General features: G+C 54.8%; 1 protein-coding gene across 6 annotated transcripts in view; it reads left to right on the forward strand.

Moving 5' to 3' along the window:
• The first annotated feature begins 10,780 nt into the window (after nt 1-10,780).
• Nucleotides 10,781-26,329, forward strand: part of WNT4 (Wnt family member 4) — a 28,862-nt gene continuing 13,313 nt past the window's right edge. For 3 of the 6 annotated variants that reach the window (XM_089899422.1, XM_089899423.1, XM_089899421.1), the window contains exon 1: nt 11,570-26,305. In XM_089899422.1, the coding sequence (XP_089755548.1) occupies nt 26,199-26,305 (107 nt within the window). In that variant the 5' untranslated portion in view covers nt 11,570-26,198. Of the gene's footprint in view, nt 11,534-11,569; nt 26,306-26,329 lie in introns of those variants that run through there. The other 3 variants (XM_022551902.3, XM_022551903.3, XM_089899425.1) reach the window with 3 other exon arrangements.

The raw sequence follows: 26,329 nt of genomic DNA on the forward strand, positions 1-26,329 counted from the left end.
TTCCTGGCAGTCCATTCTCTTGAGCCTCAGGCTCCTTATCTGTAAGATGGCAGGTTGGGAAAATAAACTCAGAAAGCAAAGGACTTAGATAACTTAGTCTGCAAAGTTCCTGGATCATCACAAGCCTGCAGTGGGCATGGCTGTTGTCATCATTGTTATCATTATTACTAAGTGCTATAATATTGTAGTGATGGGAGAGATCCCTCCGGGGCTCAGAGAGCTGGGGGAGAGCTCTAGCCCCGCCCACAGCTAGCCCTGAAATACCACTCACATTGCAGTCCACTGCCACACCCACAAGTCCATTTCAGCCTCCCAGACCGTGGTTCTTCTCATCTTTTAAATGAGGAAACTGAGGGTCATATTGATGAGAGAATTCACCCAGGTCACAGAGCACCTAAGAGGTTTGACCCCGGGAGAGAGCATTTCCTGAGTGTGTGCAGTGGACCTGTCACTGCCAGGAGGGACACTTCCTTTGCCTTATTTTATCACCCCATCTTACAGATGAGGAAACTCAGACTCGCAGAGGTAATGGGCTTGCCTGAGGTCCACAGTCAGTTAGTAACAAAGGAGCACCTCCTGCCCCTGCCCAGGGCCTCAGCCTCAGAGCTCCAACCCTCAAGAGACTAGGATCTGAGCAGTGCCCTGGCCACCCTCTGCTGCTCCCAGAAGTGCCCTCCGTCTGCACCTTGATCTCCACACCCACGATGCCAGGAAACCCCAGCAGGGCGGCCGAGCTGCCGGGTATTTATAGCAGACATGCAGAAAAGCTGCCACCCCCATCTGTTTACCCACACAACGCTCTTCTAGCTGGACGCTTTCAGCCCCGTCAGCCACAGACAGACCCTCACCGCCACCTCATCTATTTTTTCCTCCCCACTTAATTTTGCATCATCCCAGCTTCCAAAATAAACTTCCCCAAACCAGCCGGGCTCATTCTGGCCCAGAGCCCCTAACGGAGAGCCCCCTGCAGCCCCAGCCTTCACATCAGCCCACAGGGCAGAGCCACCAAACCCAACCCGGCCCCTCGGCTGCCTTTGGCCTTGATTTAGAAGCAGCTGCTCCTGCCCTGGCGGTTTCTGACACTCCAGGGCCGGGGTGTCTGCATTTGTGGGGATGCCAGCTGGGCATCTGTGTGCATGGTTCCTGGCTGGAGGCCAAGGGTGCCGCCCTTGCCGCCAAAACTGCCCCCTCATAAACTCACATGTACACACACACACATGTACACACGTGCACACGCTCACACATGCATACAGTGTCCTGCAAGCTGCAGTCTCCTCCAGGGCATCCCTCACATGTTGGTGGCCTCCTTCCTCTCTGTCCTTGCCCTGACCCCTGCTGACCTCTTCCAGCTTCATCACAGGACCCACCCACTCCTCCATCTCTGCCCACCCACCACTCTGAACTTGTTTCATTCCTCCGACACATCATGCCATCTCACCTCCAGACCTTTGCATCTGCTATTCCCTTAGCCTAGAATACTTTTCCTCTCACCCTTTGCTAAACTAACCTTACTACCCCTTCAGGCCTGAACTTAGATATCACCTCAGCCAGAAGGTCTCCCCTGGCCAGCAGAAGGGGAGCACACACAGGCAAACCAGCTCTCTCATCCCCAGGAGAAAATGCTCCTTCCCCTCGGGATCTGAGAGAGTCATTTAGTCCATCCCCCTGTGGCAGAAACCAGGGATATCTCAGTCATTCCAGAATTACAATTCCAACTTTATGAAACTCCTTTTCAGGTGGGTTTTTCAGGTGAACAATTCAAAAGACCATTTATTTCTTCTGAGTTTTTTGCAAGGCCTGAGGATAGGAAAGGAACTAATGTCTGTGAGGTATATGTATTCCCATTCAAAAGAAAGATACTCATAAGCCCATTTTTTGGATGAAGAAACTGAGCCTTAGGGAATTGCACTTCATTTATTTATTCAGCACTTATTAACTGAGCTCTCACCACGTGCCAGGCACACAGTGGCACTAGGAACACAGCAGGGAGCAAGACAGGCATGATCCCCACCCTCTTGGAAATCATAATCCACTGGAAGAGACACATTACACAGATAATATTACACAGAACTGTTTAATAACCATTGTGATTAGTCTGATAGGGCTTCAAAGGAAAAGTCCAGAGGGGTGAGAGAATATATGTAACCAGGAGACCAAGGAAGCCTTCTCAGACATGATGTGTACGCCAAGACCTGAAAGGAATGAGCCCAGTAAAAGGCAAGTTGAGGAGCATTCCAGCAGGGGAAACAGCACATGCAAAGGCCTGGAGGGGAGAAGGAGGGAAAAAATAGACGGCTTGCTGAAAGCCACACAGCCAGTAAGGGACAAGCCTAAGTCAGATCCCAAGGCTAGCTGACCCCAGGGCCTTTGTTCATGCCTCCCCAACATGAGGGCAGATTGATGCTGAAGGAACGACACACACACAGCACGGGAGCTGCCTCCTTTACTGCCTCCTTGTCCAGAAAGTTGGATTTCAGATGTGAGCATGACACAGAGATTAGTATCACTTATTCTGCTAGAGAATGTTTGAGAAAATTAAGTCCTCTATGAAGACATCTTAGCCACCAATTTTTTTAAGCCCTAATAAAAACAAGTCAAGAAAATAAACATTCCAGAGCAACTAGGCACCACATGCAGAAATCCTTAGCTGTCAGGTACATTCCCTGTTACCATGACCTTAACAGAATGTCTCTTCTAACTTACCTTAGATAGTTCTCTACAAATCAGACCTTTTTTCTGAGACTCCAGGATTACAGGTATCCAAGGACTTGTAGGTAATGTGAATTGAGAAACAGTGAAGTTCATACTGCCCACCCCCAAGTTCCCTTCAGGCCAATGAGCTGCTTTACAGTTCCGCAATGTGCAAGGGAGGGGTCCCACGGGGCATTCCCACCCCTGAAGAGTTTGCTTCCTGGGTTGGGTCCTAAGAGCAGCTTCAACACAAACTCAGATTCAAACTTCTGGCACAAGGCAGCGCGCTAACGAAGCTTCCACGTTCCCCAGATGTCGCTTGGCTTCCCAAAGGTACCAGCATCACTTCTAGCTCAAGCCATTTTCAAGAGTCAAGCAGAAGGTGCAGCCTCAAGAAGTGTTTTCACCCCAGCCCTGTTTCTGGAAGGAAAGAGCAAGCTCCCAGCTGACTCAGTAAGGTGGGGCCAGGGCCCAAAGGAGCAGACCAGAGAACGAAGGCAGAGAGGAAGCAGCTTCCGGAATTTGGTCCAGATGGGAAGAGTGACCAGGACAAGAACGCTGTGGGGGACCAGAAACACAACTTAAGGCTGGGTCTGTGTACAAGACCCCAGGCCTGCCAGCCAGGGAATGCAGGGGGACCCCAGGATGATGGGTAAAGGAGAATGCCCTCTGCCCTGATCGGTAAGGACCCCCATCCTGCAGGTGGGTGGAGAAGGTATGCACAACTTCTCCTGGGCAGGAGCTGAGGGCACAGCAAAGTTAGAACAACTCTGGGGAGAAATGACTACCACTTCCTTCAAGTATAGGATTTAGATTCCTGGTATCACATGGTATTTTGGGTTGTTTTTCTTCTCAGCTCTAGAAGAGACTGGAGAATGGAGAGATTAAGAAATTCCAGGGTTTCACTATGGAGAACTGTATGGAGTTTCCTTAGAAAACTAAACGTAGAATTACCATATGACCCAGCAATCCCACTACTGGGCATATACCCAGAGAAAACCATAATTCAAAAAGACACATGCACCCCAATGTTCATTGCAGCACTATTTACAATAGCCAGGTCATGGAAGCAACCTAAATGCCCATCGACAGATGAATGGATAAAGAAGATGTGGTACATATGTACAATGGAATATTACTCAGCCATAAAAAAGAACGAAATTGGGTCAGCTGTAGAGATATGGATGGACCTAGAGACTGTCACAGAGAGTGAAGCAAGTCAGAAAGAAAAAAACAAATATCATATATTAATGCATATATGTGGAATCTAGAAAAATGGTACAGATGAACTGGTTTTCAGGGCAGAAATAGAGACACAGATGTAGAGAACAAAAGTATGGACACCAAGGGGGTAAAGTGGGGCAGGGGGATGAATAGGGAGATTGGGATTGACATATATACACTGATATGTATAAAAGGGATAACTAATAAGAATCTGCTGTATAAAAAATAAATAAAATAAAATTCAAAACAAAACAAAAGAAATTCCAGGGTTCCAGGTAGAGAAAATGGGCTTGACCTAAAGCAGGAAAGACTGCAGTTAGACATGAGATAGGAATAGCTGACCATCCGAGTGACAGCATCCTGGAATGAACTCCCAACGGCAGTTCTTCGTCCCTGAGAGCGGAATGTAGAAAGACCTGCCCAGACTGGTGAGGCCCAATCAGAGAGGCCCAGCTTTCCTGAGTCTGACGACCCCTCCTGTAGAGCCAAAGATTCCATAGTGGGTGTATCTGCTGTCTACGGTGATGGTGAAATAGCAAAAAGTGACCATAAGTGTTTTAATGCTTGTCTATGACTTTGCATTTTGTTCATCACAAAATCATCTACAAGCATCAAACAATTAATTGTACAGCCCAGCACTATCTATGAAGTCTTCTGTCCCCACTCCTCCAAAAAACACAGACAAATGGAAAAAAAAAAAAAAGCTGAATCTATTCAGCCTTTCAAGAGCGGATATACAGGGATGGAGGAGCACATTAACTTACAGAACATCCAGCCAAAGCAGAATGGGGACCCTCTACAGATCAACCAACCTGATGTCTCCAACGATCAAGGCCAGAAAAATAAACACGGCGGGGGTGGGGGGGGAATAAAGGGGCATGCCCTGGATTAAGAAAAATTAAGAAATGTAACAACTCAATATCATAGCTAGATATTTGACCTTGTCTGAGCCCTGATTAGATGAACAATCTGTAAACAGATATTTTTGAAACTATTGGGGACATTTGATTGGGATGTGAGCATTAATTTCATTAGGGGAGATAATAGCATGGTGGTTATGTAAGAAAATGTTCGTGTATTTTTGACAGTGATGTACTGGTAAATGTTTAACAACTGGCTCTCAGGGGGTGGGGTTGTGGAGGGAGCCCTGGTTTGTAGCTTTTGTCAATTTCCATGGTGTAAATACTCCCACCACAGATGATTTCAAGCTAGCAACATGACATCACTGAACGCCAAGTTGAGAAGAGACCACACAACCAGCTCTCAGCAGCCAGAACCAGCTGGCTCCAGCACTCCACTGGTTTTAGAGATCCAAACTGAAGTGTGTGCAGGAGACATGACAAGGTATCTGGAATGTGTTTGGAAATAATGCCCTAAAGAAAAAGAGAAACAAACAAAAACAACAAAAGAGTAGATGAAGCAAACGGAACAAAATATTGATAGTGGCTGAATCTGGGTGATGCATACATGGGAGTTTGTTATACTACAATTTTCTTCTATTTGAACGTTATCATAATAAAACATTTAAGACTACAATCATCTTCTATATAGGCGAGAGAGCTTTATTCCAAGACTTCTAGGTATGCACGCTGACTCCTGGACTCCTACCCTAACTCCACAGCCCCCCAGGGATCTGAAGATAAAGAATGGGAACCACAGGCATTGACATCACATGCCTAAATCCATCTATCAATCCATCAACAGGTAATAAGCAAGATGTCTCCATGGACCCTGTGCTAGGCTGAGGGTGGAAGGAGAGCCCCCAGAAGAGAAAAGTGACACAGGGCCTGATTGGAAGTCCTGGGTTGTACCGTCTGCTGACAGAGTGGGCAACTTAACCCAACTCTCTGAGCCCCTATTTCCTCGTTGGCAAAATAAGGGTATGAGTAACCTATGGTGAGAATTAAATTGCAATTCATAGGCACAACTCCTGACATGATCCCTGACACACAGTAGGATGCTCAGGAAATACTGGCTTCCTTCCTTCCGCTAGGGCTCTGCTGAGGTGCTGCAGGAACACGCGTGAGCCGTTAAAGATGTGCAGAGCTCACTTTCCTCATCAGAGAATGTCGGTGTCCTGTTGCCAAATCTCCCCATTTTTCAAGAGAAGCTGGGGATCCTGCTTCTTATGTGAAATCTCCCAATCTTGAAATGTTGTCAACAAATTCATATATTTAAAAACCTTGGGCAGGCCAAGCAAAACACACCTGCAGACCACTGGAGTGTGACTTCTGATTTAAACCATAGAACAAGATGAAGCGCTAACCTTCACTGAAGCTGGGCCCCGGGCGTAGAAGGCTTTACGCACAGAATCACACTGATTCCTCACAATATCCCTTATGATCCCCAGTGTACAGATGAGGAAACTGAGGCTCAGCTTGGTGAAGAGTTCTGGCAGGGCTGGAAACAAATATAGGTCTTCCTGAGAACTCAAAGTTCCAGTTTACCCCCTCTCTAGGTTCCTAGAAGGGTCTTTAGGAAGCAAACGCCAGGCCCAGAGAGGGGCAGGGAACTGCCCAGGGCCACACAGACACACCTGGCTGGCTGAGACTGACCAGGTTTCCTGTGCTCTTCTGGAACAGGGCCCCAGGGCAGACAGCTCTAGAAAAGGTGACAGTGCAGATCCAGCCAGCCAAGCCTGAGATGGTGCAGGAAAGGCACCCCCTACTTTTTTTTTTTTTTTTTTTTTGCTGTATGCGGGCCTCTCACTGTTGTGGCCTCTCCCGCTGCAGAGCACAGGCTCCGGACGCGCAGGCTCAGCGGCCAAGGCTCACGGGCCCAGCCACTCCGCAGCACGTGGGATCTTCCCAGACCGGGGCACGAACCCGCGTCCCCTGCATCGGCAGGCAGACTCCCAACCACTGTGCCACCAGGGAAGCCCCACCCTCTACTTTTTATCTCCTTGAACAATGTATGTATAGGCTTAAGAATGCTCTAGACCACAAGCCTAGGCCCTTGGTTTCTCCATCTCAAAAACCTGGGAAGTTGGACAGGAAATCCCAGTCAGCAGCTGCTCCACTCCTCAGTGCTTCTAAGGCTGGGCTGGAGACACAGCCAACCACCCTGCTTTGGATTAATTCACCCAGAGCTGGCAATAATTTAGACATGCAGTATGTGATTCTTTCTGATTAAAAACTTGGCCAGGTTTCCTGTCCTTGGTGAATTTTCATAGTTTTACTAATAAAGAAGGAGAATTCACTCCAAAAAAGGGCCACTCCAGGAGAAAATGGAACCCTCCTACACTGTTGGTGGGAATGTAAACTGGTGCAGCCACTATGGAAAACAGTATGGAAGTTCCTTAAAAAACTAAAAATAGAGTTGCTATGTGATCCAGCAATCCCACTCCTTGGTATATATCCGGAGAAAAGTGTAATTCTAAAAGAAACAGGCACCCCAATGTCCATAGCAGCACTATTTACAATAGCCAAGACTTGGAAGCAACCTAAATGTCCATCAACAGATGAATGGATAAAGATGTGGTATATATCTACAATGGAGTACTACTCGTCCATAAAAAAGAATGAAATCATGCCATTTGCAGCAACATGGATGGACCTAGAGATTATCATACTAAGTGAAGTGAGTCAGAAAGAGGAAGACAAATACCATATGACATCACTTATATGTGGAATCTAAAATATGACACAAAGGAACTTATTTACGAAACAGAAACAGACTCACAGACACAGAAAACAAACTTACCAAAGGGGAAGAGCGGGAGGGATAAGTTAGGAGTTTGGGTTTAGCAGATACACACTACTACATATAAAATAGATAAACAACAGGTCCTACTGCATAGCACAGGGAACTATATTCAATATCCTGTAATAAACCATAATGGAAAAGAATATGTACATTTATGTATAACTCGTCACATTGTAAATCAACTACACGCCAATTAAAAAAAAAGAAGACACTCCAAAAGTTAAGGAATCGTTTCCTTCAACCAAGGAACGGGAAACAACCAATACACGTTCAGATTCCATTTGTGTGGGGCACTCAACACACTGGACACAGAGAGGAGCTACAGACGGGAAGACCCCACCTCAGTCCTAGAGGATTTACAGAAAGTGCCAGGAGGAGCCTAGAGAAACCCCATGACTTTCCCCTTCTGGACCCAGACATTAATCCTTACATGTGGAAGACTTCTGTCTACTAAACAATGTAGTGGGTCATTCAGCACCCAGAACACCTGTGTCCAAACCTTGGCTGTGCCACTTACTATAAGCAAGCCATTTTACCCCTCTGTGCCTCGGTTTCTCCATATGTAAAATGGGAGTAACAACAATAGTGCCGATTCAGAGGGTCACTGATATACCTTAAAGCACTTTAGAGCAGCACCTGGGTTTCACCACGTGTAAATGGAAATAACAACAGCACCTACTTCCTAGGGCTGTGGCCAGGATGAAATGAGTTCACATGAGCAAATCATCTGGAACAGTGGCTGGCACACAGAAAGCACTAGATACACTGTTGCTATTATTATATGAAAGAGCTATTGATGATTGAACTTTTTATTAATTTGTATTTATTTCTTCACAACTGAGTCGCTCTTGAAAGTTAGAAGAGCATTTTCTCAAAGAAACTTTCACATTAAGACTTTCCACTGACTCAGACCAAAGGACTCTCCTCTCCCTTATCACGATCAGGGCGTGCCTTTCTGGCCGGGGCCCTCAGTTCCCTCCCTCCCTCCCTCCTGGGCTCATCTCTTTCCAGCTCACAGGACTCACACCCACCGCTTCACCGTGTGTCTCCCAGCAGCCCCATGAGAAGGTGAGTCAGGTAACATTGTCCCCACCTGATGGTACAGACACTGGAGGGCCAGCAGCTCCCCAAATGTCAGGGGCATGTGCTGAGGGACAGGGACCCAAACACCAGAGCCCCAGGCACCAGGCAGCACTGGGTACACCACTGTCCTTGGGCAAGTCACTTCTCTAACCCTCATTTCCTCATCTGTAAAACTGAGAAAAGAACAGTACCTTCTTCCTCGATTTCTCGTGAGGATTGAATGAGCGACAGCATGTAAAGCATTTAGAACAACGCCTGGCACATGAGGGCTCAATATTTTAGCAAAACAAGACATCCTAGTTTGCCTGGTACAGTCCTACTTTATGCCTGATACCCCAGCAAATCTTCCAGTTAGAGTCACCAGTCGCTCTCAAAAATGTCCTGGTTTGGAAGAAAATTATATGGCCACCCTAAAATAATTGCCCGTTGCTGTTTAAATTATTATTATTATTATTTTTTTATTATTATTATTATTTTCCACCATACCACGCTGAGACTCTAAGAGTAAATATGTTGGATCAAAGTAGTTCTGTAATTCAGTACTGATCTTAGGTGAAAGTGGTCCCTGCCCTGGGGACCCCAAACTCTGGTCCTCCAGCTAAGCTCTCACCACAGGGAGAAGAGACGATGGGGCCAAAGGGACGTGTCATCTGGAGACTGTGCCCCCTCTGGGCCACACTCTGGGTGCCCAGGGCCCTGAGATTCCCTGCCCAGATGGCCCTAAGCCCAATTCCAAGACCTGGGTGGGTCTCTTCTGCAGATCAACCCCTGAGGTCAGATGGCACCGCAGATATGCCCTGCCCTGTGGCCGAGGGGTGGCCAGGGGCAGCTCTCTTGGAGGTGGGGTGGGGTGGTCCGAGCTTATGTGTGCAGGCTGAGATGTTCACACGTGTGTGCACAGGGCCCCTGCACCACCATGCTCCAGTGCAGGCTCTGAGGAGTCTGAGAATTCTACATTCAGAGCTAGCCTTCCAGGTTGTTATGAAAGTATGCTTGTCAAGGTAGGAGAATAGAACATATTTTATTTCACATTTTGTTAGCTTGATTTATAACTTGCAAATATTTAGACATATGGTATGTGAACCTCCACCTGTACTCTTGCTCAGCCCCACAAATCCCTGCCACCTTCTGCCCACTCTCAACACCGAATGGTTACTGAGTCCCTCCTCTGTGCTGAGCCCAGGGGACTCCATGGAGTGAAGGGCACCCTCCTGGCACCCAAACGTGACCATCTTCGTGGGAGCAAACCTCTTGCCTCTAAAACAGTGAAGAGCACAGTGTCAGGGGTGAGGGTGTGAGCCTGGTCTACGGCTCTGCCCCAACCCGAGTGAGGTGGGCAGCTCCCTGCCCCTCTCTGGGCCTTAGTTTCCCCCATTTAGACAAGAGATCTCTCCAGCCCCGAGAGGCTCTGGTACCCAGGCTAAGGTAGGGTGAGGAAGGACACAATTAGATCAGGGACCTGGAGAGGGCGTGACCTGGGGATGGGCAAATAGCTTTCACCGGTCAGTAAGGTATGGAACTGAGCACTTCGCACTAGGGAGGCACAGGCTGCAGCCCATTTCATTTCATTCATTCATTCCACAAACATTGCAGCCGCCCACGCTGTGCCAGCTAGGGGCTGATCTGCCGGATCTGGAAGGATAAATAAAACAGGCACACAGAAAACACAAACGCAAAGCAAGACTTGGCGAGTGTGCTAAAAAGAGACCTTCCCTAATCTTGCATCCTCACAACCCTCAGGTCTTATGTCCATTTCTTGGAGGAGAAAAGGGGGACTGGAGAGGTAAGGGGCTCGGTCAAGACCCTGCTGCTTAGGGCGCGCCCAGATCTTGTGGCCAGCCAGAAGCGAGGTTTCGGATTCCGGCAGTCTCCGGCCACTGTCCCAAGCTGCCCGAAGCTGGGGAGGCCCCGTCCAGCTCCCGGAAGGCTGGAGGGAGGTGAGCGCCAGGGAGGGGCTGGGCCAGAGGACGCTCCGGTCGGGAGGCAGGGAGGGGCCTGGCGGGGGGCGGCCGGGCGGCACCGAACTCCCTGGCGCGCAGCCCGGGTGCGCAGCTCCTGGCGCCCGGAGCGCAAGCGGCTGGGTGCGCGCGAGCGGCAGCCGCGCTCGGTCCAGTCCGCCACGGTCGGGCCGGGGTCGGGTTCCGAGGCGCCGGCGGGGGGCGAGGCGGGGCGGAGAGGGCGGCGCTGCAGTGCCCGCAGCGGCGGGCTGGGGGAGCTGTGCCCGCCTGTCCCCCAGGCTCGGGCGGGGATCAGGCAGCTGGGTCGCCTCGCCTCTAGCCCGGCCGAGCTAGGCGACGCGCAGCCAGGCGTGCCTGGAGCGGACTCCGGCCCCAAGTCCTCTCGGGCGCCCGGCCGGGGAGGCCCCCGGAGAAGCCAGTCCCGCGGGCCAGGGCTGCCGCGGCCGCCGCCGCTCCGGCCCGCCCCCGGGGGGTGTCCCGGGCCGCTGGGCCCGCCCAGGTAACCCCATCCTCGGCCCGCCCCCGGCCCGCCCCCCCGGCCGCCCGCCTCCCTCCGCCGCCGTCGCCGCATCCCGGCTCTGGGGCGGCGCTGACAGTCTGGTCCGCGCCGGGCAGCGGGCGCAGCAGCGGGCAGGGCTGCCGGCAGGCACGGAGGCAGAGCCCCGCCGCGCGCGCGCCCCGGCCCGCGCCCGGCGCCGCGCCCCAGCCCGCCCGCGGGGCGCCCACCTGCCGCCCCGACGGGAGGCCCCCAGCGGCCGCAGCCGCTGCCCGGGGCCGGGCGCCCGCGGCGGCACCATGAGTCCCCGCTCGTGCCTGCGTTCGCTGCGCCTCCTGGTCTTCGCCGTCTTCTCGGCCGCCGCGAGCAACTGGCTGTAAGTCGGGCCGGGACCCGGCTGGGCCGGGCTGGGGCCGGGCGGGGCGGGGCGGCGCAGGCCCCGGGGGCAGCGGTCGGTGCCAGGCAGCGTGGGGCAGCGGGCGCGGGGGCGCCCGGCAGGTGTCTCGGCCGCGGGACGCGAGGCTCGTTCGCCCTCTGCACTGCCGCCGACACCGCCCGGGCCTCCCTCCGGACACCCCTCTGCCCGCGTTCCAGCCCAGAGGCTGCAAGGGTGGCGGCGGCTTCCGCACCCCTAGGCGGCCTCGGGAGCCCGAGAGCGCAAGGGGTGCGAGAGCGAGACCGCGGCCGGCGTGGGGTGCCGGGCGCGGGGCGCAGACCGGGCTGGGCTGACAGGTCGCCGAGGAAGCCCATTACGGGGAAGAACCCTGGCTCCTAATAACAGGTTAATCCCCAGAAGTACAGGGGCTAGTTCCCCGCGCCGACCTGCCCCGCGCGGCGCTGCGGGCTGGGCTGGAGGCGTGCAGAGACCTGTTTCTGCTTGGGGGGCGGGAGCCGGGAGAGAAGGAGGGAAGGGACGGGACGCCCGGCATCCAAGAGACCGCAGCCGACGCTGGACGGCCTTGGTTCTCCCTGGGGCAGGAAGAAACTCCGTCCAGACCTTAAAGAGCACAGCAGCCCTCCACCTCCCTCAGTCTCACCTAAGGAGGGAGGGGTAGTGACCGCTGATGACCTGTCTGTTTCTCCTTGACTGGGCCTGGCTCAGGGGACTCCCTGGGAAGATTGGCTCGGGGGGTGGGGGTATTCTAAAGGGTGAGCTTCCATGAGTGGGTGAACAGGGAAGCAGGAGGACCCTGGACCCCTTCTTCATCTCCCTCAGTGACCATTCCCCCAGTCCCAGGCTTAACCCTGGTCCCAATTCCTTCTGCCCAGAGCTCTGCCCCCATCGGCTGTGGGCAGCCAGTGGGGAGCCAAGCTCCAATATTGATCTGAAAAGCATGAGGTGGGAAGGGGGATCGCCAACAGTGTAGCTGGGGTTTCCATGGAGACAGCAGGAGAGGAAAAAAAATTCTCTCTGCATCAAGACCAAAGAACAAATATCTCCCATGAAATTGCCCCGAGTGTCCAATGGCTGTTGCTATGAGGTCATTGCAGCCTCCAGGGCCCCGCAGGCTGGAAGGAGTGTGTTCGTTGGGGTCAGAGCCACCCAGGGCTTGGGGGACGGAGGTGATGTGGAATTCTCCCAGCTGTTCTGAGAGCAAGAGTGAGCGACTCCAAGGCAGGCTGAAGTGGCTGCGGAGCTTTTGTTTTTCTTGGAGACTGAATTCGATTAACACTTCAGGGGCAGTGGCAAAGTGTACAGAAACCAGGGCACCACCACCTCCCTCCCACTACCCCCAGTAGGCCATCCCCCTGAGAGGGGCTTGGGTCGCAGAGCCGAGGAGGGGAGCTGATTTGGACTTGGGGAAGTCTGGGGTCCCTGGAGTTGACTCTGGAAAGCATGGGTTCAGAGCCGGGGTCTCCAAAGGGAGCGTAAGCGAGAACTGGGTGTGACCAGCCCAGGGCTGAAGGCTGCTCAAAGGCAGAGGAGGAAGCGGCAGTTCAAGGGTCTGACCCGGGCCGTCGGGAAAGAGCACGACATCCACAGTGCAAAGTCCTTCAAGAGCATCTAGCGTTTTGGCTCATTTTACAGATGAGGAAACTGAGGCCCCAGGAGGGGAAGCCACTTGCTCAAACTCAGAGCTGAGAACTGAACCCAGGTGCTCTGACCCCCAGCCAGTGACACACGCCCTTCCCTGAAGCCGTCCCAAGGTTGAGCCAGTGTGGCCCAGGTGGTGTCACCACCCACCCTCAGCCACATCCCAGCCCGAAATCCCAGCCAGGGAGGCAGCCCCAGCTTTGGGTCACGCAAACCATGGGGAATTCCAGCAGCTCAGTTCTCGTGCTGCGCTGTGGCGGGGGGGGGGCGGTGGTGAGGAGGGGCAGCCTTCTCGAGAGAAGAGAGGTTGGCAAACCTGTTCTCTGCAGCCGTGATGGTTCAGGTTGCCACGAAGCAGGTCTCCGGATGACCCAGCTCACTCCTGCTCCACCCTGGGCTTCGAGCCAAGGGTCTCTCTGCTCAGCCCAAGGCAGGAAGAACAAGGGGCTTCCCAGGACGCTGCCAAACCAGAGAGGCTATGATGGAGAAGAGATCTCTGGGCACATTCCCAAGACAGGGTCCATCCCCAGGCCAGGGACTGGTCCAGCTCTGGGGGAAATAGATGTCACAGCCTGGTCTCCAAGAGGAAGACAAGATAAAAGCAGATCACAAATGGATGAGACCATGAACATGCTGTTGCTGTCAGAGGAAAGAGTTGAGTGTGAGCTGGAGCGGTCATGGAGGGGACTTGGCCTGGAGGTTGTAGAATCATGACAATAATGATTATAGCTGCTCCCCCTGTACTAGCTAAATCCTGACAACATCTGAATCCCATTTTACATATGAGAAAATTGGGGATCACAGACGTAATTGCCCCAAGTCACCTAGCTAGTAAATGACAGAGGCATCTGACCCGAAAGCTACCTCTAGAAGGAAAAGCTTCTGGCGGGCAGATGTCCATCCGGGCATGGTAGCTGGCACTGTGTCTTTTCAAGTGTGAGCCACGCTGGAGGTCTGGCCCCAAGAGGATGGCTGGCAGCACTGTCAGAGGGGCAAGGCCTGGGTGTCCACTTCCCTTGCAATACCTGGAGTCAGGCTTCCGTCCAGGGTCGGCTGGCTGGCCGGTTGCAAGAGCCAGTGCTATCTGCTGTCTCCGAAGGGCGGGTGGCCTGGAGGGGAGGCCAGGTGTCCCGCTGCGTGCAGCTGTTGGGCAGGATGGAGCTTGGAGATGGGAGGGCTGTGCAGCCTGAGGCCTGGGCAAGCCCAGAGAAGCTGGAAGCTGTTGATTAGACTTGTGTCTGGCACCAGGAGTGAGTTGACAGCTTGTAGCAGCTCCCACCGAGGGAGGGATGGAGGGATAAAAACAGTCCATCGGTGGAAGGCCCAGACTCTGCCACAGACCTGGGCTCATAAATGTCTCTGAATGTTCCCCCCCGCACTGGGGCTATGCTGGAAGTCGGGAGACCAGGGTTCCAGTCCCAGCTTGGTCCCCAGTGCTGGGTGGCCTTGGATGGGCCTCTTTTTCCCTCTGGGCCACAGTCCTCAGCAGATTGTTCTGAACCCCAAATGGAAGGTACTGGAAGAGTTAGAGAATAGACAAACTAAAGTTTCATCATTGTGGGTTTCCTGAAGAAAGGCAGTGATGCGCTATGCTGGGGCCCCAGCAGAGGCCCAGTAGGCGAGGGCAGGGGGCCTGTGCTCCACTCAAAGGTAGTCCAGCAGAGTGGCTAGGACAGATGGTATGCAGTTCCATCCCAGGTCTGCCACTGACAAGAGCAGTGGCCTTGGACATGTTACTCAGCCTCTCTGAGCCTCGGGTTCCTCATCTGTAACACGGTACCCATGCTTGGGGGTGACGAGGCCAGAGCGAGCCCATGCATGTGGCGTGCTGAGAGCAGTGCCAGGCACAGCGATTAAAACTGCAGCCATGGCTGCTGCAGGATGTGGAGGGCAGCTGTCATTGAACTGGGGGAGCTGTGCCCCTGGTTACAGAGATGATGGAGGGAACGGGCCTTCAGGCTGCTGCCCCCAAGCGCCATCTACCCAAAACTGTGTTGTCCAGACCCTGTGATCTTACACAGGTCACACAGGGAGGATCCTAGGCTGCTGCCTCCCTGCTCTTCAGCCAGGGCCCCCGCAAGAGCCTCACAGAGCCAGGGAGACCAGCCGGGCTCCCGGGCAAATCCTGCCAGCCAGAGGAGTTGCTGCTGGGAATGCCCTTCAGTGCCCCTGGGGGAGGCATCTCCCTGCGCACTGGATCTGACTCCCCGCAGGTGTGCACCTCCGTCTCCGGGCCAAGCTCCCACGTGCCTGCTCACGCAGCAGAGGTGTGTAACTGCCCTGCCCGTGAGCAGAGTGAGGCCTGGCACTCTGGGTGCAACTTGTTGGACCAGGTGTGGGCAGAGCCAGCCAAGATGTGCAGTGCCAGCCCCACAGGTAAAGGTGTGGTCTGTCTCCCCCAAGAAGTGTCAACCTAGTCTCCAGCTATAAAGGGTCCCTCGCTCCCTTCTAAATAGCAAAAACCCACCCCCTTGGATCACCTCCCATGGCTCTGGGCATTGAATCATAATCACTACACACCCACAGCTCTTTACAGTCCACACCAGGATTTCTCAAATCCACCATTGATATTTGGGGCCTGTCCTGTGCACTGTAGGATGTTTAGCAGCATCCCTGGCCTCTCTACTCGCTAGACACCAGTAGCACCCGCCCAACTAGGTGACCACCAAAAATGTCCCCAGACATTGCCAAATGTCCCCTGGAGGACGAAATCACCCCCGGTTGAGAATCGGTGGCTGACAAAGCATTTTCACAGCCATTTCCCTATGAGAACCACATAACCTCTCCCCCTCCCCCTTCAGAGGAGGGAGTCTGTATTGTCTTCAGCCCCACTTCAGAGGCCCAGAGGTGCAGTGACTTCCCCAAGGACATTCTGCACGTCAGAAGCAGGACTTGAACTTGCTCTCACATGTCCAGATCTCATGGTTTTTATCCCCTGCCTATAGAACTGTCTCATATTGTATATAACTATAGTCTAATAATGTGGCTCCTTCTACAAGGTTAGAAACCTCTGGAGGCCGAGGCTGTGGCATCAACACAGCTCAGCAGCCTCAGTGCCTGGCATATATCTGGCATGTAGTAGGGGCTCAGTCAACATTTGATAAACAAACGAAGGACAGGCCTGTTCGCTCCAGAGGGTTGTAAGTTGCTGTCACATCGTGCCCCACTTCCAAAGACCTCGAGTGGGAGGGAGGCTCTGCTCTACTGCCTTGAGCCTCAGGTGATGCTAAGATGTGCCAAACGTGTGGCTGTCACCCGGCAGATGCGCTGCCCTGGCCCGCAGCTCCTGGCCAGGCCACCCGCTCAGAGCCAGGCTAAGCGCTCGCTCCCCTCACCCTCCTCCCAGGTCCCCGGGACCAGGCTCTGCCCGAGGGGTTTTGCTCAGGCAGCAGTCACGACCCAGCTGTCTGCTGTGGCTTGACTTTCTTCCCTCAACCCTGGATTAGCAATTGAGCAACTCAGCCTCTGACAAGACAGTGCTCCCCAAACCTGTTGAAACTCGCCCAACTCGGGCCCTGTGGGTGCATTTGGAAAGCTGAGCAATTGTACCACGGCTCCTCCTCTTGTTCCTCCCTCTGGAAAGAAGGGCTTGGCCTGAGCCAACTGGGCACGGAGTTGGCCAGGGAGCCGCTGATGGGGGTGGGGGTTGCATCACAGCTGCCCCCACCCCAGTCACCCCCCTCTCCAAACGAGCTTGCAAGAGCTGCTCCGCAAACTCAGCTGGGAGGCGAAGCTGCGACCCCATGGTTGCTGTCCAGATTTCTACAGGAGTTGCCAGGTTTTATCTCTGAGTCCTGAACTGTGTCTTCTGTGATTCGGCCAAACCCGAGAGAAGGCACGCTCCCTGCCGTGACCCCCCCCCCCAGCTCCCCCTTCCCCGCTCCAAACCCCTCTCCACCTCCCCCATCTCCTGGCAAACTTGAAACCAAACTCTGTTTTAAAAGTTCCCTGGCCAAGTCAGAACCCCCGCAGCAGAGGGGACCTGGTCTGAGAAGAGAGGCTGGGCGGGGAGGGTGGAAAGAGGGAGGGATGTGTCCTGGGAGGGGAGGAACCCCCTGACAGCTCACGGGTCATGGGGGAACTTTGGAGCGGCCCATTGGAAGCAGCATGAAATTGCTGATGAAACTAGAGGGGCTTCCTCCCTGCCGTGACCCTGGAGGGTGCTTTCAGACCCTGTTTCTCACTCTGTTCACACACAAGTCATATCATCGCAGGGTTGGGTCCCAGGAACTCTTTGCCGAGGACTGGAGACAGCAGGGTATTCCTCTTGAGTCAGTGAGGCCCAGCTGTCCTGGCGCCCCAGGCATAGAGGGCAGAATCACAGCCATCAGAGTCAGAGGGGTTCTCAGAAGTGATCAGCTTAGCCCCCTCCCGGGACACAGAGCCTCCAAGCAGGACAGTGAGTGCCTGGTAAGCCCTATTCAGTCATGTCAAGCACTTACTTGTCCAGACCTACGCTCCGTCAGGCACTGTGCTAGGCACTTGGGGTCACAGAGCGTATGAGTGGTAGAGCTGGAACTCTACCCCAGGTCTCCTGACTGTCTTCCCAGAACTTTCCCTGCAGCAGGTGAAAACAGAGCTGCAGCCCATACACCTAGCCAGTCATCTCTGCTGGAGGTGATGAGCAACAAGGGAGGAACCAAGGTTTTCCCATCTGCCCTGTTGGGGTGGGCGTGCGGGCTCAGCCACAGGCTCTCCCAGGACTGGGCCATTAGAAGGGGTGCACCAAGGCCAAGGAACTCGCTAGAAACCTGAAGCCACCAGAGCATGAGCCTCACTCCAGGAAGCCAGCGCCGGCCCTGGACAGCTCGTGCAGCTTCCCCATCCCTCCCTGGTCCTCAACCCCAGGGCTCCCTCAGCCAAGCTAGGGAGGACAGTTCAATGGTTCGATGGCTCCAAGGGCAAGAAAGGCACCCTGGGGACGAGGGTTGGATGGGTCTTTGCAAGGGAGAAGCTCTCTGCTGGTAAATTAGGGGGGCAAGGCAAACTGAGGAAGTGCCTTACATTTGACACCCACTCACCCCACAAGCACACCTGCCCCAGAGAGAGAAGAAAAATTCTCACCTCTGGCACAGCTCTGGAACCATCCAAGTTCAGGTCTGAGTGGCTACTTCCTGGCCCTGAGTCAGCCACCAGCACCCCTGGGAACAAATACTGTGAGATGGGAAATGGGGGGGGGGCTCCCAAATAAGAGGTGGGGGACAGGAAAGACATACAGGGAGCTGAAAACAATGGAAACTGAGATGTCAAGAGACGGAAAATACGGGTGCTGAGACTTCTGCGGATGGGGAGTAAAGGGAGCTAGGGATCCCAGGAGACAGGTAGAGGGCGAATTAGCACCCTAAGGTACAGGAGTGGGGACTTGGGCTCCAGAGGAGGCTGTCATTTCCCCCCAGCTGGGGAAATGCACTGGGGACAAAGAGAACGTGACCTGGGCATTGAGAACTCTAGAGTTACGCTACACCTGGGAAGAAGGTGGCGTGGACGCAGCACCCGCCACCCCACCACCACTGGGAATGTCTCCAAGGCCAGCCCCTCCTCGCCGGCTGCCCCTCCAGGGGCTTCAGGCCAGTGACAGCAGCTCCTTCCATGGCCTGAGTAGCTGCAGAGGCCACCGGCCCAGATGCTGTCCAGGCAGCCACATAACCCCTGAGACATTGCCCTCCCCAGCACCCTCACTCCTGAAAGCAGCCCTGAAAGATGCCTTCACCTTAGTTCAGAAGAGACATGGGGCTCTAGAAAGACTCATCAATCAAAGAAGAAGACCACCTTCCTCAAATCATTGTCCACTGATGCCAAACTCTCATGCCCTCGATGCCCTGGGCCATCTCTGGAGCCTGATCAGCCAGCCCAGGCTTAGGAGCCAGTATGACCTGTTTTCAAATCCTGACCACCACTGACACGGCCTTGAACACATGGCTCTCTGAACCTCAGTTTCCTCATCTGTAAAATGGAGGGGATGGGGCTTCCTTGGTGGCGCAGTGCTTAAGAATCCGCCTGCCAATGCAGGGGACATGGGTTCGAGCCCTGGTCTGGGAAGATCCCACCTGCCGCGGAGCAACTAAGCCCGTGCGCCACAACTACTGAGCCTGCGCTCTAGAGCCCGTGAGCCACAACTACTGAGGCCCGCATGCCTGGAGCTTGTGCTCCACAACAAGAGAAGCCACCACAGTGAGAAGACCGCGTACCATGACAAAGAGTAGCCCCTGCTCACCGCAACTAGAGAAGGCCTGTGCGCAGCAACAAAGACCCAACACAGCCAAAAATAAATAAGTAAAATAAATAAATTTATTTTTTTTTTAAATGGAGGGGATGATACCCACCTGGACAACCCCGCATGGATATATGAATATATATCCATATAAGGATATAGTAAAGCACGTGGCTGTTGTTTGAAGAGCACAAGGGACAAGGGACATGAGGTCCCTTTCTTCTAGTCATCTAGTCCCATGAACGGTTTCCAAGTCCCCTGGGCACACCTGAGCTAGTCCTAGATCCCCACTGTCCCTGCCCTCCTCACCCCAGTGTCCCCAGCTCCTAATCTCCTAACAGGACCATCCCCCCCATCCCATCCCTCATACTCCCAGTCCTTGGAGGATCCATCTGATGGGCCAGAATCGCTGGAAACACGTTCTCTAACTCCGCATACTCTGTCCGGAGACTATCAAGAATCTACAGTTGGGGGGGACTTCCCTGGTGGTCCAGTGGTTAAGAGTCCTCACTCCCACTGCAGGGGTCACGGGTTTGATCCCTGGTCAGGGAACTAGGATCCCGAATGCTGCGTGGCCCAAAAAAAAAAAAAAGAAATCGACAGTTGGGATCGAGGCTGAAGTGATCCACTGTGCCCCATGGGCGTGTGCCCTGCCCTCCGGAGTGCTCAGCTGAAAAACAGGCTGGGAACCCAGGTGGAAGAGAGCTGATGGAACCAAGCCAAAGAAGACAAATAGTTAGAACTGTCTGGGGTCCAGGAGAGGATCCAGCTCAATGGACTATGACGAGGCTTTGAGAGGGCAGTGATGATGTGACAGTGGTGATAAACATCTTAATGATGATTACGTAGTACTGTTGCCAACAGGGGAAGAGTGCCTACTGTGCGACTATTGAATTCACTTAAGCCTCCTGAGATCAGAGCTATTCTTCTCCCCATTCTAGAGGTGAAGACACTGAGGTTCAAAGATGTTCCCTCTCTTGCCTCAGTAACACAGGGATGGGACGCTGACCCAGACTGTCCATCTCTCCTGCACAGTGCACCGCGCTGCCTGCCACGCCAAGGGATGAGAGTCTCCGGGACCGGGACACTGTAGGGAAGAGGACAGCAGGAGACTAAGACCACGGGTACAGAAACCCTCAAAGGTCTGAGGACAACTGGAGGTGTGGAAGGCTCCTGGGGAACGAGGCGCTCCCCACCTGCCAGGAGCACACAGTCCCGGAGGGGTCTGCGTCCCTCTCGCCCTCACCCGGCCACGCCTCCCCAGGCCACGCCTCCCCGGGCGGCTCTCGGCTCAAAAGGGGCTCATTTCCTTCCGGCTCCTCCTCCTGCCGCTTGGCCTCCTTCCTCCCTGGTGTCGCCGGCAGGCACGACGGCTCCTGAGGAGGCTCTAAATGTGGCCCGGCCGGGTGGGGAAGCCAGAGGGAGGGGGTAGAGAGGCCTGGGCTGGCGTCCCAGCCCCCACCTGGAGACCATGGGGCCAGGACCCACGACGCTCATCTGCTTGGCCTCCCAAACGCTCCAGCTATTTCCCGTCCCCTGTCCTCTTGACGCGCAGAGCGAGAGCTGGGCAGGAGTCGCGAAGAGGTGCGGATTTTCCTCTAGGAATTTGTATATTTTTTTAAAAAAACAAGCAAACCTGGAAAAGCTTGGGACAAGCCCAGCTAATTTTAGTTTCTAATGAAAACAGCAGGTGGCCGAGAGGATCTGATCTCCCTGGCAGGGCCAGGGCCCTCCAGCCTCGCAGGCTGCAGGCACGGGCCAGGCGTGGGGAGGGCCTCCTGGGAGGAGCCTGAAGGACCGGAGCCCCCGCTGGAGAAGACGGGGCACGAGCTGCCTGGCAGCGAGGCGGCCCGGGGTTGGGGGGGGGGGGTAACCTGATCGATGGCACGGCTGTGGCTGGAGTCCTGCGTGGCCGGGGCAGCGGGTAGCAAATGGCTAAGCCTGTGCTCAGCAGTGGCAAGAAGAAGCCTAAATTGGGGCGATGCAACCAGAATGAGAGAAGAAGCAGGGATGGCCGAGGACCTCCACAGGCCGACCCAGCCCAACGCAGTCAGCACCCCCACCCCCACCCCCACACACTCCCAGGAATGGCTTGTGCAGTTGACATTTGAGCCGGCCCAGCTCCAGGTCAGTAAGTGGCACGCGTGTCTCTGGAGGAAAGGTTGAGCCACCTGAGGGTGCAGAGAGGGGATTCCTGAGGCCCCTGGAACCAGCTGGGCCTTGCCGCTAAGGGTCTCCAAGTCCTCAGCAGAGCAAAAAGCCACAGAGCCTCCACTTTCTCCCCTCACCGCCCCGCCCCCAACCCTGAGCACTCTGCCAGGAGGGGAGCAGAGGGGACCTAGTCAGGACAGAGTCATCCATTTATGCTGCAAGCATGTATTGAGCACCTTCTAGGTGCCACACCCTGTGCTAGGCATCGAGGAGGCCACGGACTGGACGTGACACCGAGGGTGGTGTTAGCCCCCTGCAGCTGTCAAACAAGGCAGATCCACACCCAGGGTACAGGGGAAAGAGAGGTCCCAGTGTGAGCTGGGTTTGCATTCCAGCTTTGCCACTCACTAGCTGTGTGACTTTGGGGAGTCACTCCACCTCTCTGGGCCTCAGTTTGCTCATCTGTAACATGAGGCCAGGCACCCTAACCAGATACCAGAATGAGCAAGCAGTGTGGGCAAGGGCGTGTGATGCCTGGGGTCCTAACTCTCCCCACTCCATTCCCAGTTCTTTCCAGTTCTGTAGCCAGCCCTTCCCAGGCAAGACCCTGGGATCTGAGAGAACCAGGGTGAGTTGGGGCCATGTCTCCTGTGGCCTGGAAGGGGACAGCTGTGGAGCCAGATGAAGGCAGGGGCTGGGGGTGGTGGGCATTGGTGCCAACCTTGGGGGCAGGGACACTCCTCAGCGGAAGAGGGTTCTCAGCCTCTTCCTGGAAGCTGTCCCAGTGACTCACACCCATGGCAGGCCAGCAGCTCACCCCTAAATCCCTATTACTGTTATTTCAGCCCGTGTCCCTCGTTGAGTCCTGAGCTTACGGGAGGCGGGGGTGGGTGGCCCCTCAGGTCCATCTCACGCCTCTTCAATGGCAGGGGCTCCGTCTGTCCGCCTGGCATGGGGCCAGGGGGACTTTGAGGCTTGAACCCACCCCCCGTCCCAGCGGACTCTGACACAGACCCATTCATTTATGGTACCATGAGGAGACAGGCTCCGAGTGGGGCGGGGACTTGCCCAAGGTCCCACAGTGGGTTGGTGGCTCAGCCAGGCCTCCCCAGCTTGTCCCTCCTGCCCAGAGAACCCCTGCCTTGAACACAGAAGCCAGGGCCCCAGCACAGCCCCACCTGGCCCCTTGGCAGGACACAGAGGGAGCAGAGGCTGAGATGGGGACAGGTCAGCTCTGTGCCCCCATGTCACAGAGGGAATAGGGGGCCCCACCTTCTCCTAGAGACCAACCCTGGCATCTGAGCAGGAAAGGATCCAGCTTTAGGCCCAGTTGCTAGTCCCCTCACCCGTGGCTTCCCAAACGTGTACCTGGCCCACAGCCAGTAGCCGGGCTCTTGGTGCCCCCTGCAGGCCAAGAGCGCCAGGTGGGACTAGCTCCGTAGCTGGCAGAGGCAGGGGATGCACCTAGGTAGGGCAGAGGAGCCGTCAGCCCCCTCCCCTTGCAGATACACCCTCCCCAGACCCCCAGCCACCTTCCCACCCTTGTCTCCCTTCTGAGAAGCTCAGGCTTCTGCCCAGGCCTCTTCGGGACACTACCAGCCTCTGTGCATCCTCTGGGCAGGACCTGGTAGAGGAGGCTGTGAGGCTCCCGGGAGGCAAGGAATTCACGAAAAGTGAGGGGAGGTGGGACTGCCTCAGCCCAAGACAACCCACCTCCCACCAGCCCGAGCTGCCAGGGAAGGGCGAGATCCTCACAGCTACGGTGCACCCAAGATGTGCCGACCGAGAGCCAGATGCACCAGCCACGTCAAGTCACGTTAATTTCTCACAGCAGCCTGTGGGATTGCCAGATCAAGAAAGCCAGACGCAGAGAGGCCCCGCAGCTTTGAAGAGGAGAGAGGGTCCCAGAATCAGATTCCTTGGGACTTAGAAAGAAACATCCCCAGTGGTTACTCACAGACTTCCCCTAAAGTGCCCTCCAGGCCATTGCCAGCCTGGCTTCACAGCTGCTGCTGAGAACGTGTGAAAAGCCCAGATGCCCACCAAGCCCTGCCTGGAGTGGGGCCCAGACACCTGTACTTTCGGCAAACCCCACAAATGTTTCGATGCGCAGCCAGATATGAGAACCATAACTCGGGTCCAGCCCACGTGCCTGACAAATAGAATCCAGCTGCTGATTGCACACCCCCGGGGGTGGAGAGCTCAGCAACCCGCAGGCGGCCCACCAACTGCACCTTGGCCCGCATCCTTAGGTCAAACGAACCCAGCTCCCAGCAGCCTCTGCCCACGGGTGACATTCAAGTCCTTGAGCCACATAAAAGAATATTGTCTCTACCAAAGGTTTTGAAGTCGGGCAAAACCAGGTTCAAGTCCTGACTCTGCCTTTACTAGCTGTCTGACCTTGCACACAAAGCAAAGTACTTAACTTGTCTGTGCCTCAGTTTCCTCCTCTATAAATGGGGGTTCATTGGCTTGCTGGGAGGATTAAATGCAATCATGTAAGTAAAGTCTTAGGCTTTACTGATTAAGGGCCGTACAAGTTAGCTATTCTTATTGTCATTGTCTTAAAAATCTCCCATATCTTACTAGGCTTTCTGTGTGCTTTTCTATCTGGGTACCATGCATTTATTCATTCCTTCACTAAGTAAACAGATGTCCAGCGAGTTCCTGCCCCATTGCCTGAGGCACCACGTCAGACCATCTTTCACATGCAGGATCCCTTTAGCGCCTGACAACAGTTCCCTGACTTGGCCACAATCGGTGGTCTCCCCCTCACATTACAGGTGGAAAAACTGAGTCCCAGAGAGCAGTGGCCTTTGTCCTTCTTCGGACAAGAAATCTGTGCAGCTTCCCTGGTAAAGATGCTCTGGCTTCTTCACCTCTACCACCCAGAGAGCCATTGCCCCCCCATCAAGCAGACCTGGGCTGCTGGGCTGGTTCACTGTGGTCCCTGGGGCAGTGGGACACTTGCTCTGCTTTTGTTCAGAGCCCCTGACCTGTGGGGCTGAGGCTGAGGGTAGAGCCAGGGTCTGAGTCTCCTGCTGGTAGGTGGTGGGAAGGCCCCTTTCCTCCTCTGAGCTTACCTGTAAAGTAAGGAGTCTGGACCAGACCACCTGTCAGGGAACATTCCTTAAGGCTGTGATTCCGTGCACCCTGCTGCTCCTCCAAGAATCTGGAAGGCAGCTCCAGGCAGCCCTGCCTGCCCTGGGAGGTGGCAGGTGCATCTCCCACTGAAGAGCGGGGAAAGGGAGGCAGGGGAGGGAGGGGAGGCCTTCCAGAGTCACCACTCAGCTCTCCTTCCACCATTAGGCTGCTACTTGTGTGCCTACTATGTGCACTGGGCCCTGGCCAGGGATGCTGGGATGGGGTGAGGGGACAGGTTGAGGGGCAGTGCAGTGGCTGGAGCACAAGCCTCGGGGTCATCCAGACCCGGGCTCCAATCCAGGTCTGCCCCTACAAGTTGGGTGACCTTGATGGTCATCTCACTGCTCTGAAACATGCCTGGCACTTAGCAGGTGTTCTGTTAATGCACACCCTTCCCTCGAGAGAAAAACCAGTTTCTTCCTCACAGGGTCTTTCCCCAGCTCTGCTCCCACCCCGGTGAGTATTTTTGTGTCTTACTCCTGGCCCCCTTGCCTCCTGGCCCAGATTGCGAAGTGGCCGTCACTAGGGACTTCCCTGGTGGTCTAGTGGTTAAGACACCATGCTTCCAATGCAGGGGGCGCGGGTTCGAACCCTGATCGGGGAACTAAGATCCCACATGCCACGCAGCACGGCCAAAAACAAAAACAAAAAAACAAAGTGGCCGTCATTAGGGCAGAGCCTTCCAGGGCCCTCATGGAGGGGGTCGGCAGGGGAAAGGCCCATGGGGTTTGGAGGGGTTTGAAGCTTGGCTCTGACACTTGCTACCTGGGTCACCTTGGGCATGTTAACCTCTTAGCCTTTATTTTGGAATCCATAAGATGGTCGTAATAATCGTCACCTCATAGATTTGGGGTGAGCTGGCAACAGGAAGAAGTGCCTGCCGCCGTGCACAGCACATGGTAGGTGTCCAATCAACAGTAGTGCTCTCTGTACTGCTGAAAGGGATGCAGTAAAGCCCCTTCCCACGTATGCCTGGCCCCAGAGTGCCTCGACATAAGCTATCTCATCTGGATTGTATATCCTCACTATAACCCTGTGAGGTGGGGCAAGCATTGGTGCCCCGTTCTCTGGCTATAAAGACTCCAGGGGCGGAGGGGAGAGCATGGCACACTTTGTTTTCAAAGCCCCCTCCCCCAGCACTATCCCCAGCCCCCCAGCCCTCACTGCCCTTATTGTCCTAAGTGCTACAGTAGTGACGCTGGTCTCCGCCTGATGGCCCTGGGGTATGGCTGGCAGCGAGGATCATGACCTTGTAGCCAGAGGTGGGCTTAGGTCACTGGGGTCTCTGCCTTGGGAGGGAAAGAGACACACCAGGGCAGACAGTGGCTCCAGCCTCCCATCTAGAGGGCATTTCGACACGAAGGGCTCAGAGCCCATGGGCGAGGTCTAGGGTAACATCGGGGTACATATAACAGTGCAGGGGCCACCCAGGCAGGGAGGGATCCCACGGGGGTCTGTCAGCCGCCCTCCCAGTGCTCTCCCTGCTTTGGCTAACTTGAGATGGAGGCCTTGTGCAAGACAGCACTTCCCCCCTTCTGGCCCTGGGAACCAGGCAGGATGGCTGTCACTGGATCCAGAGAGAAGCCAACCTCCAGGATCCATCCCTGGTACGAACTGGCTCCCAGAGACTT

The sequence above is a fragment of the Delphinapterus leucas genome, chromosome 1, assembly GCF_059928025.1.
Source record: "Delphinapterus leucas isolate spDelLeu-1000000601 "Yukka" chromosome 1, BTC_Dleu_Yukka2, whole genome shotgun sequence".
Lineage (NCBI taxonomy): Eukaryota > Metazoa > Chordata > Mammalia > Artiodactyla > Monodontidae > Delphinapterus > Delphinapterus leucas.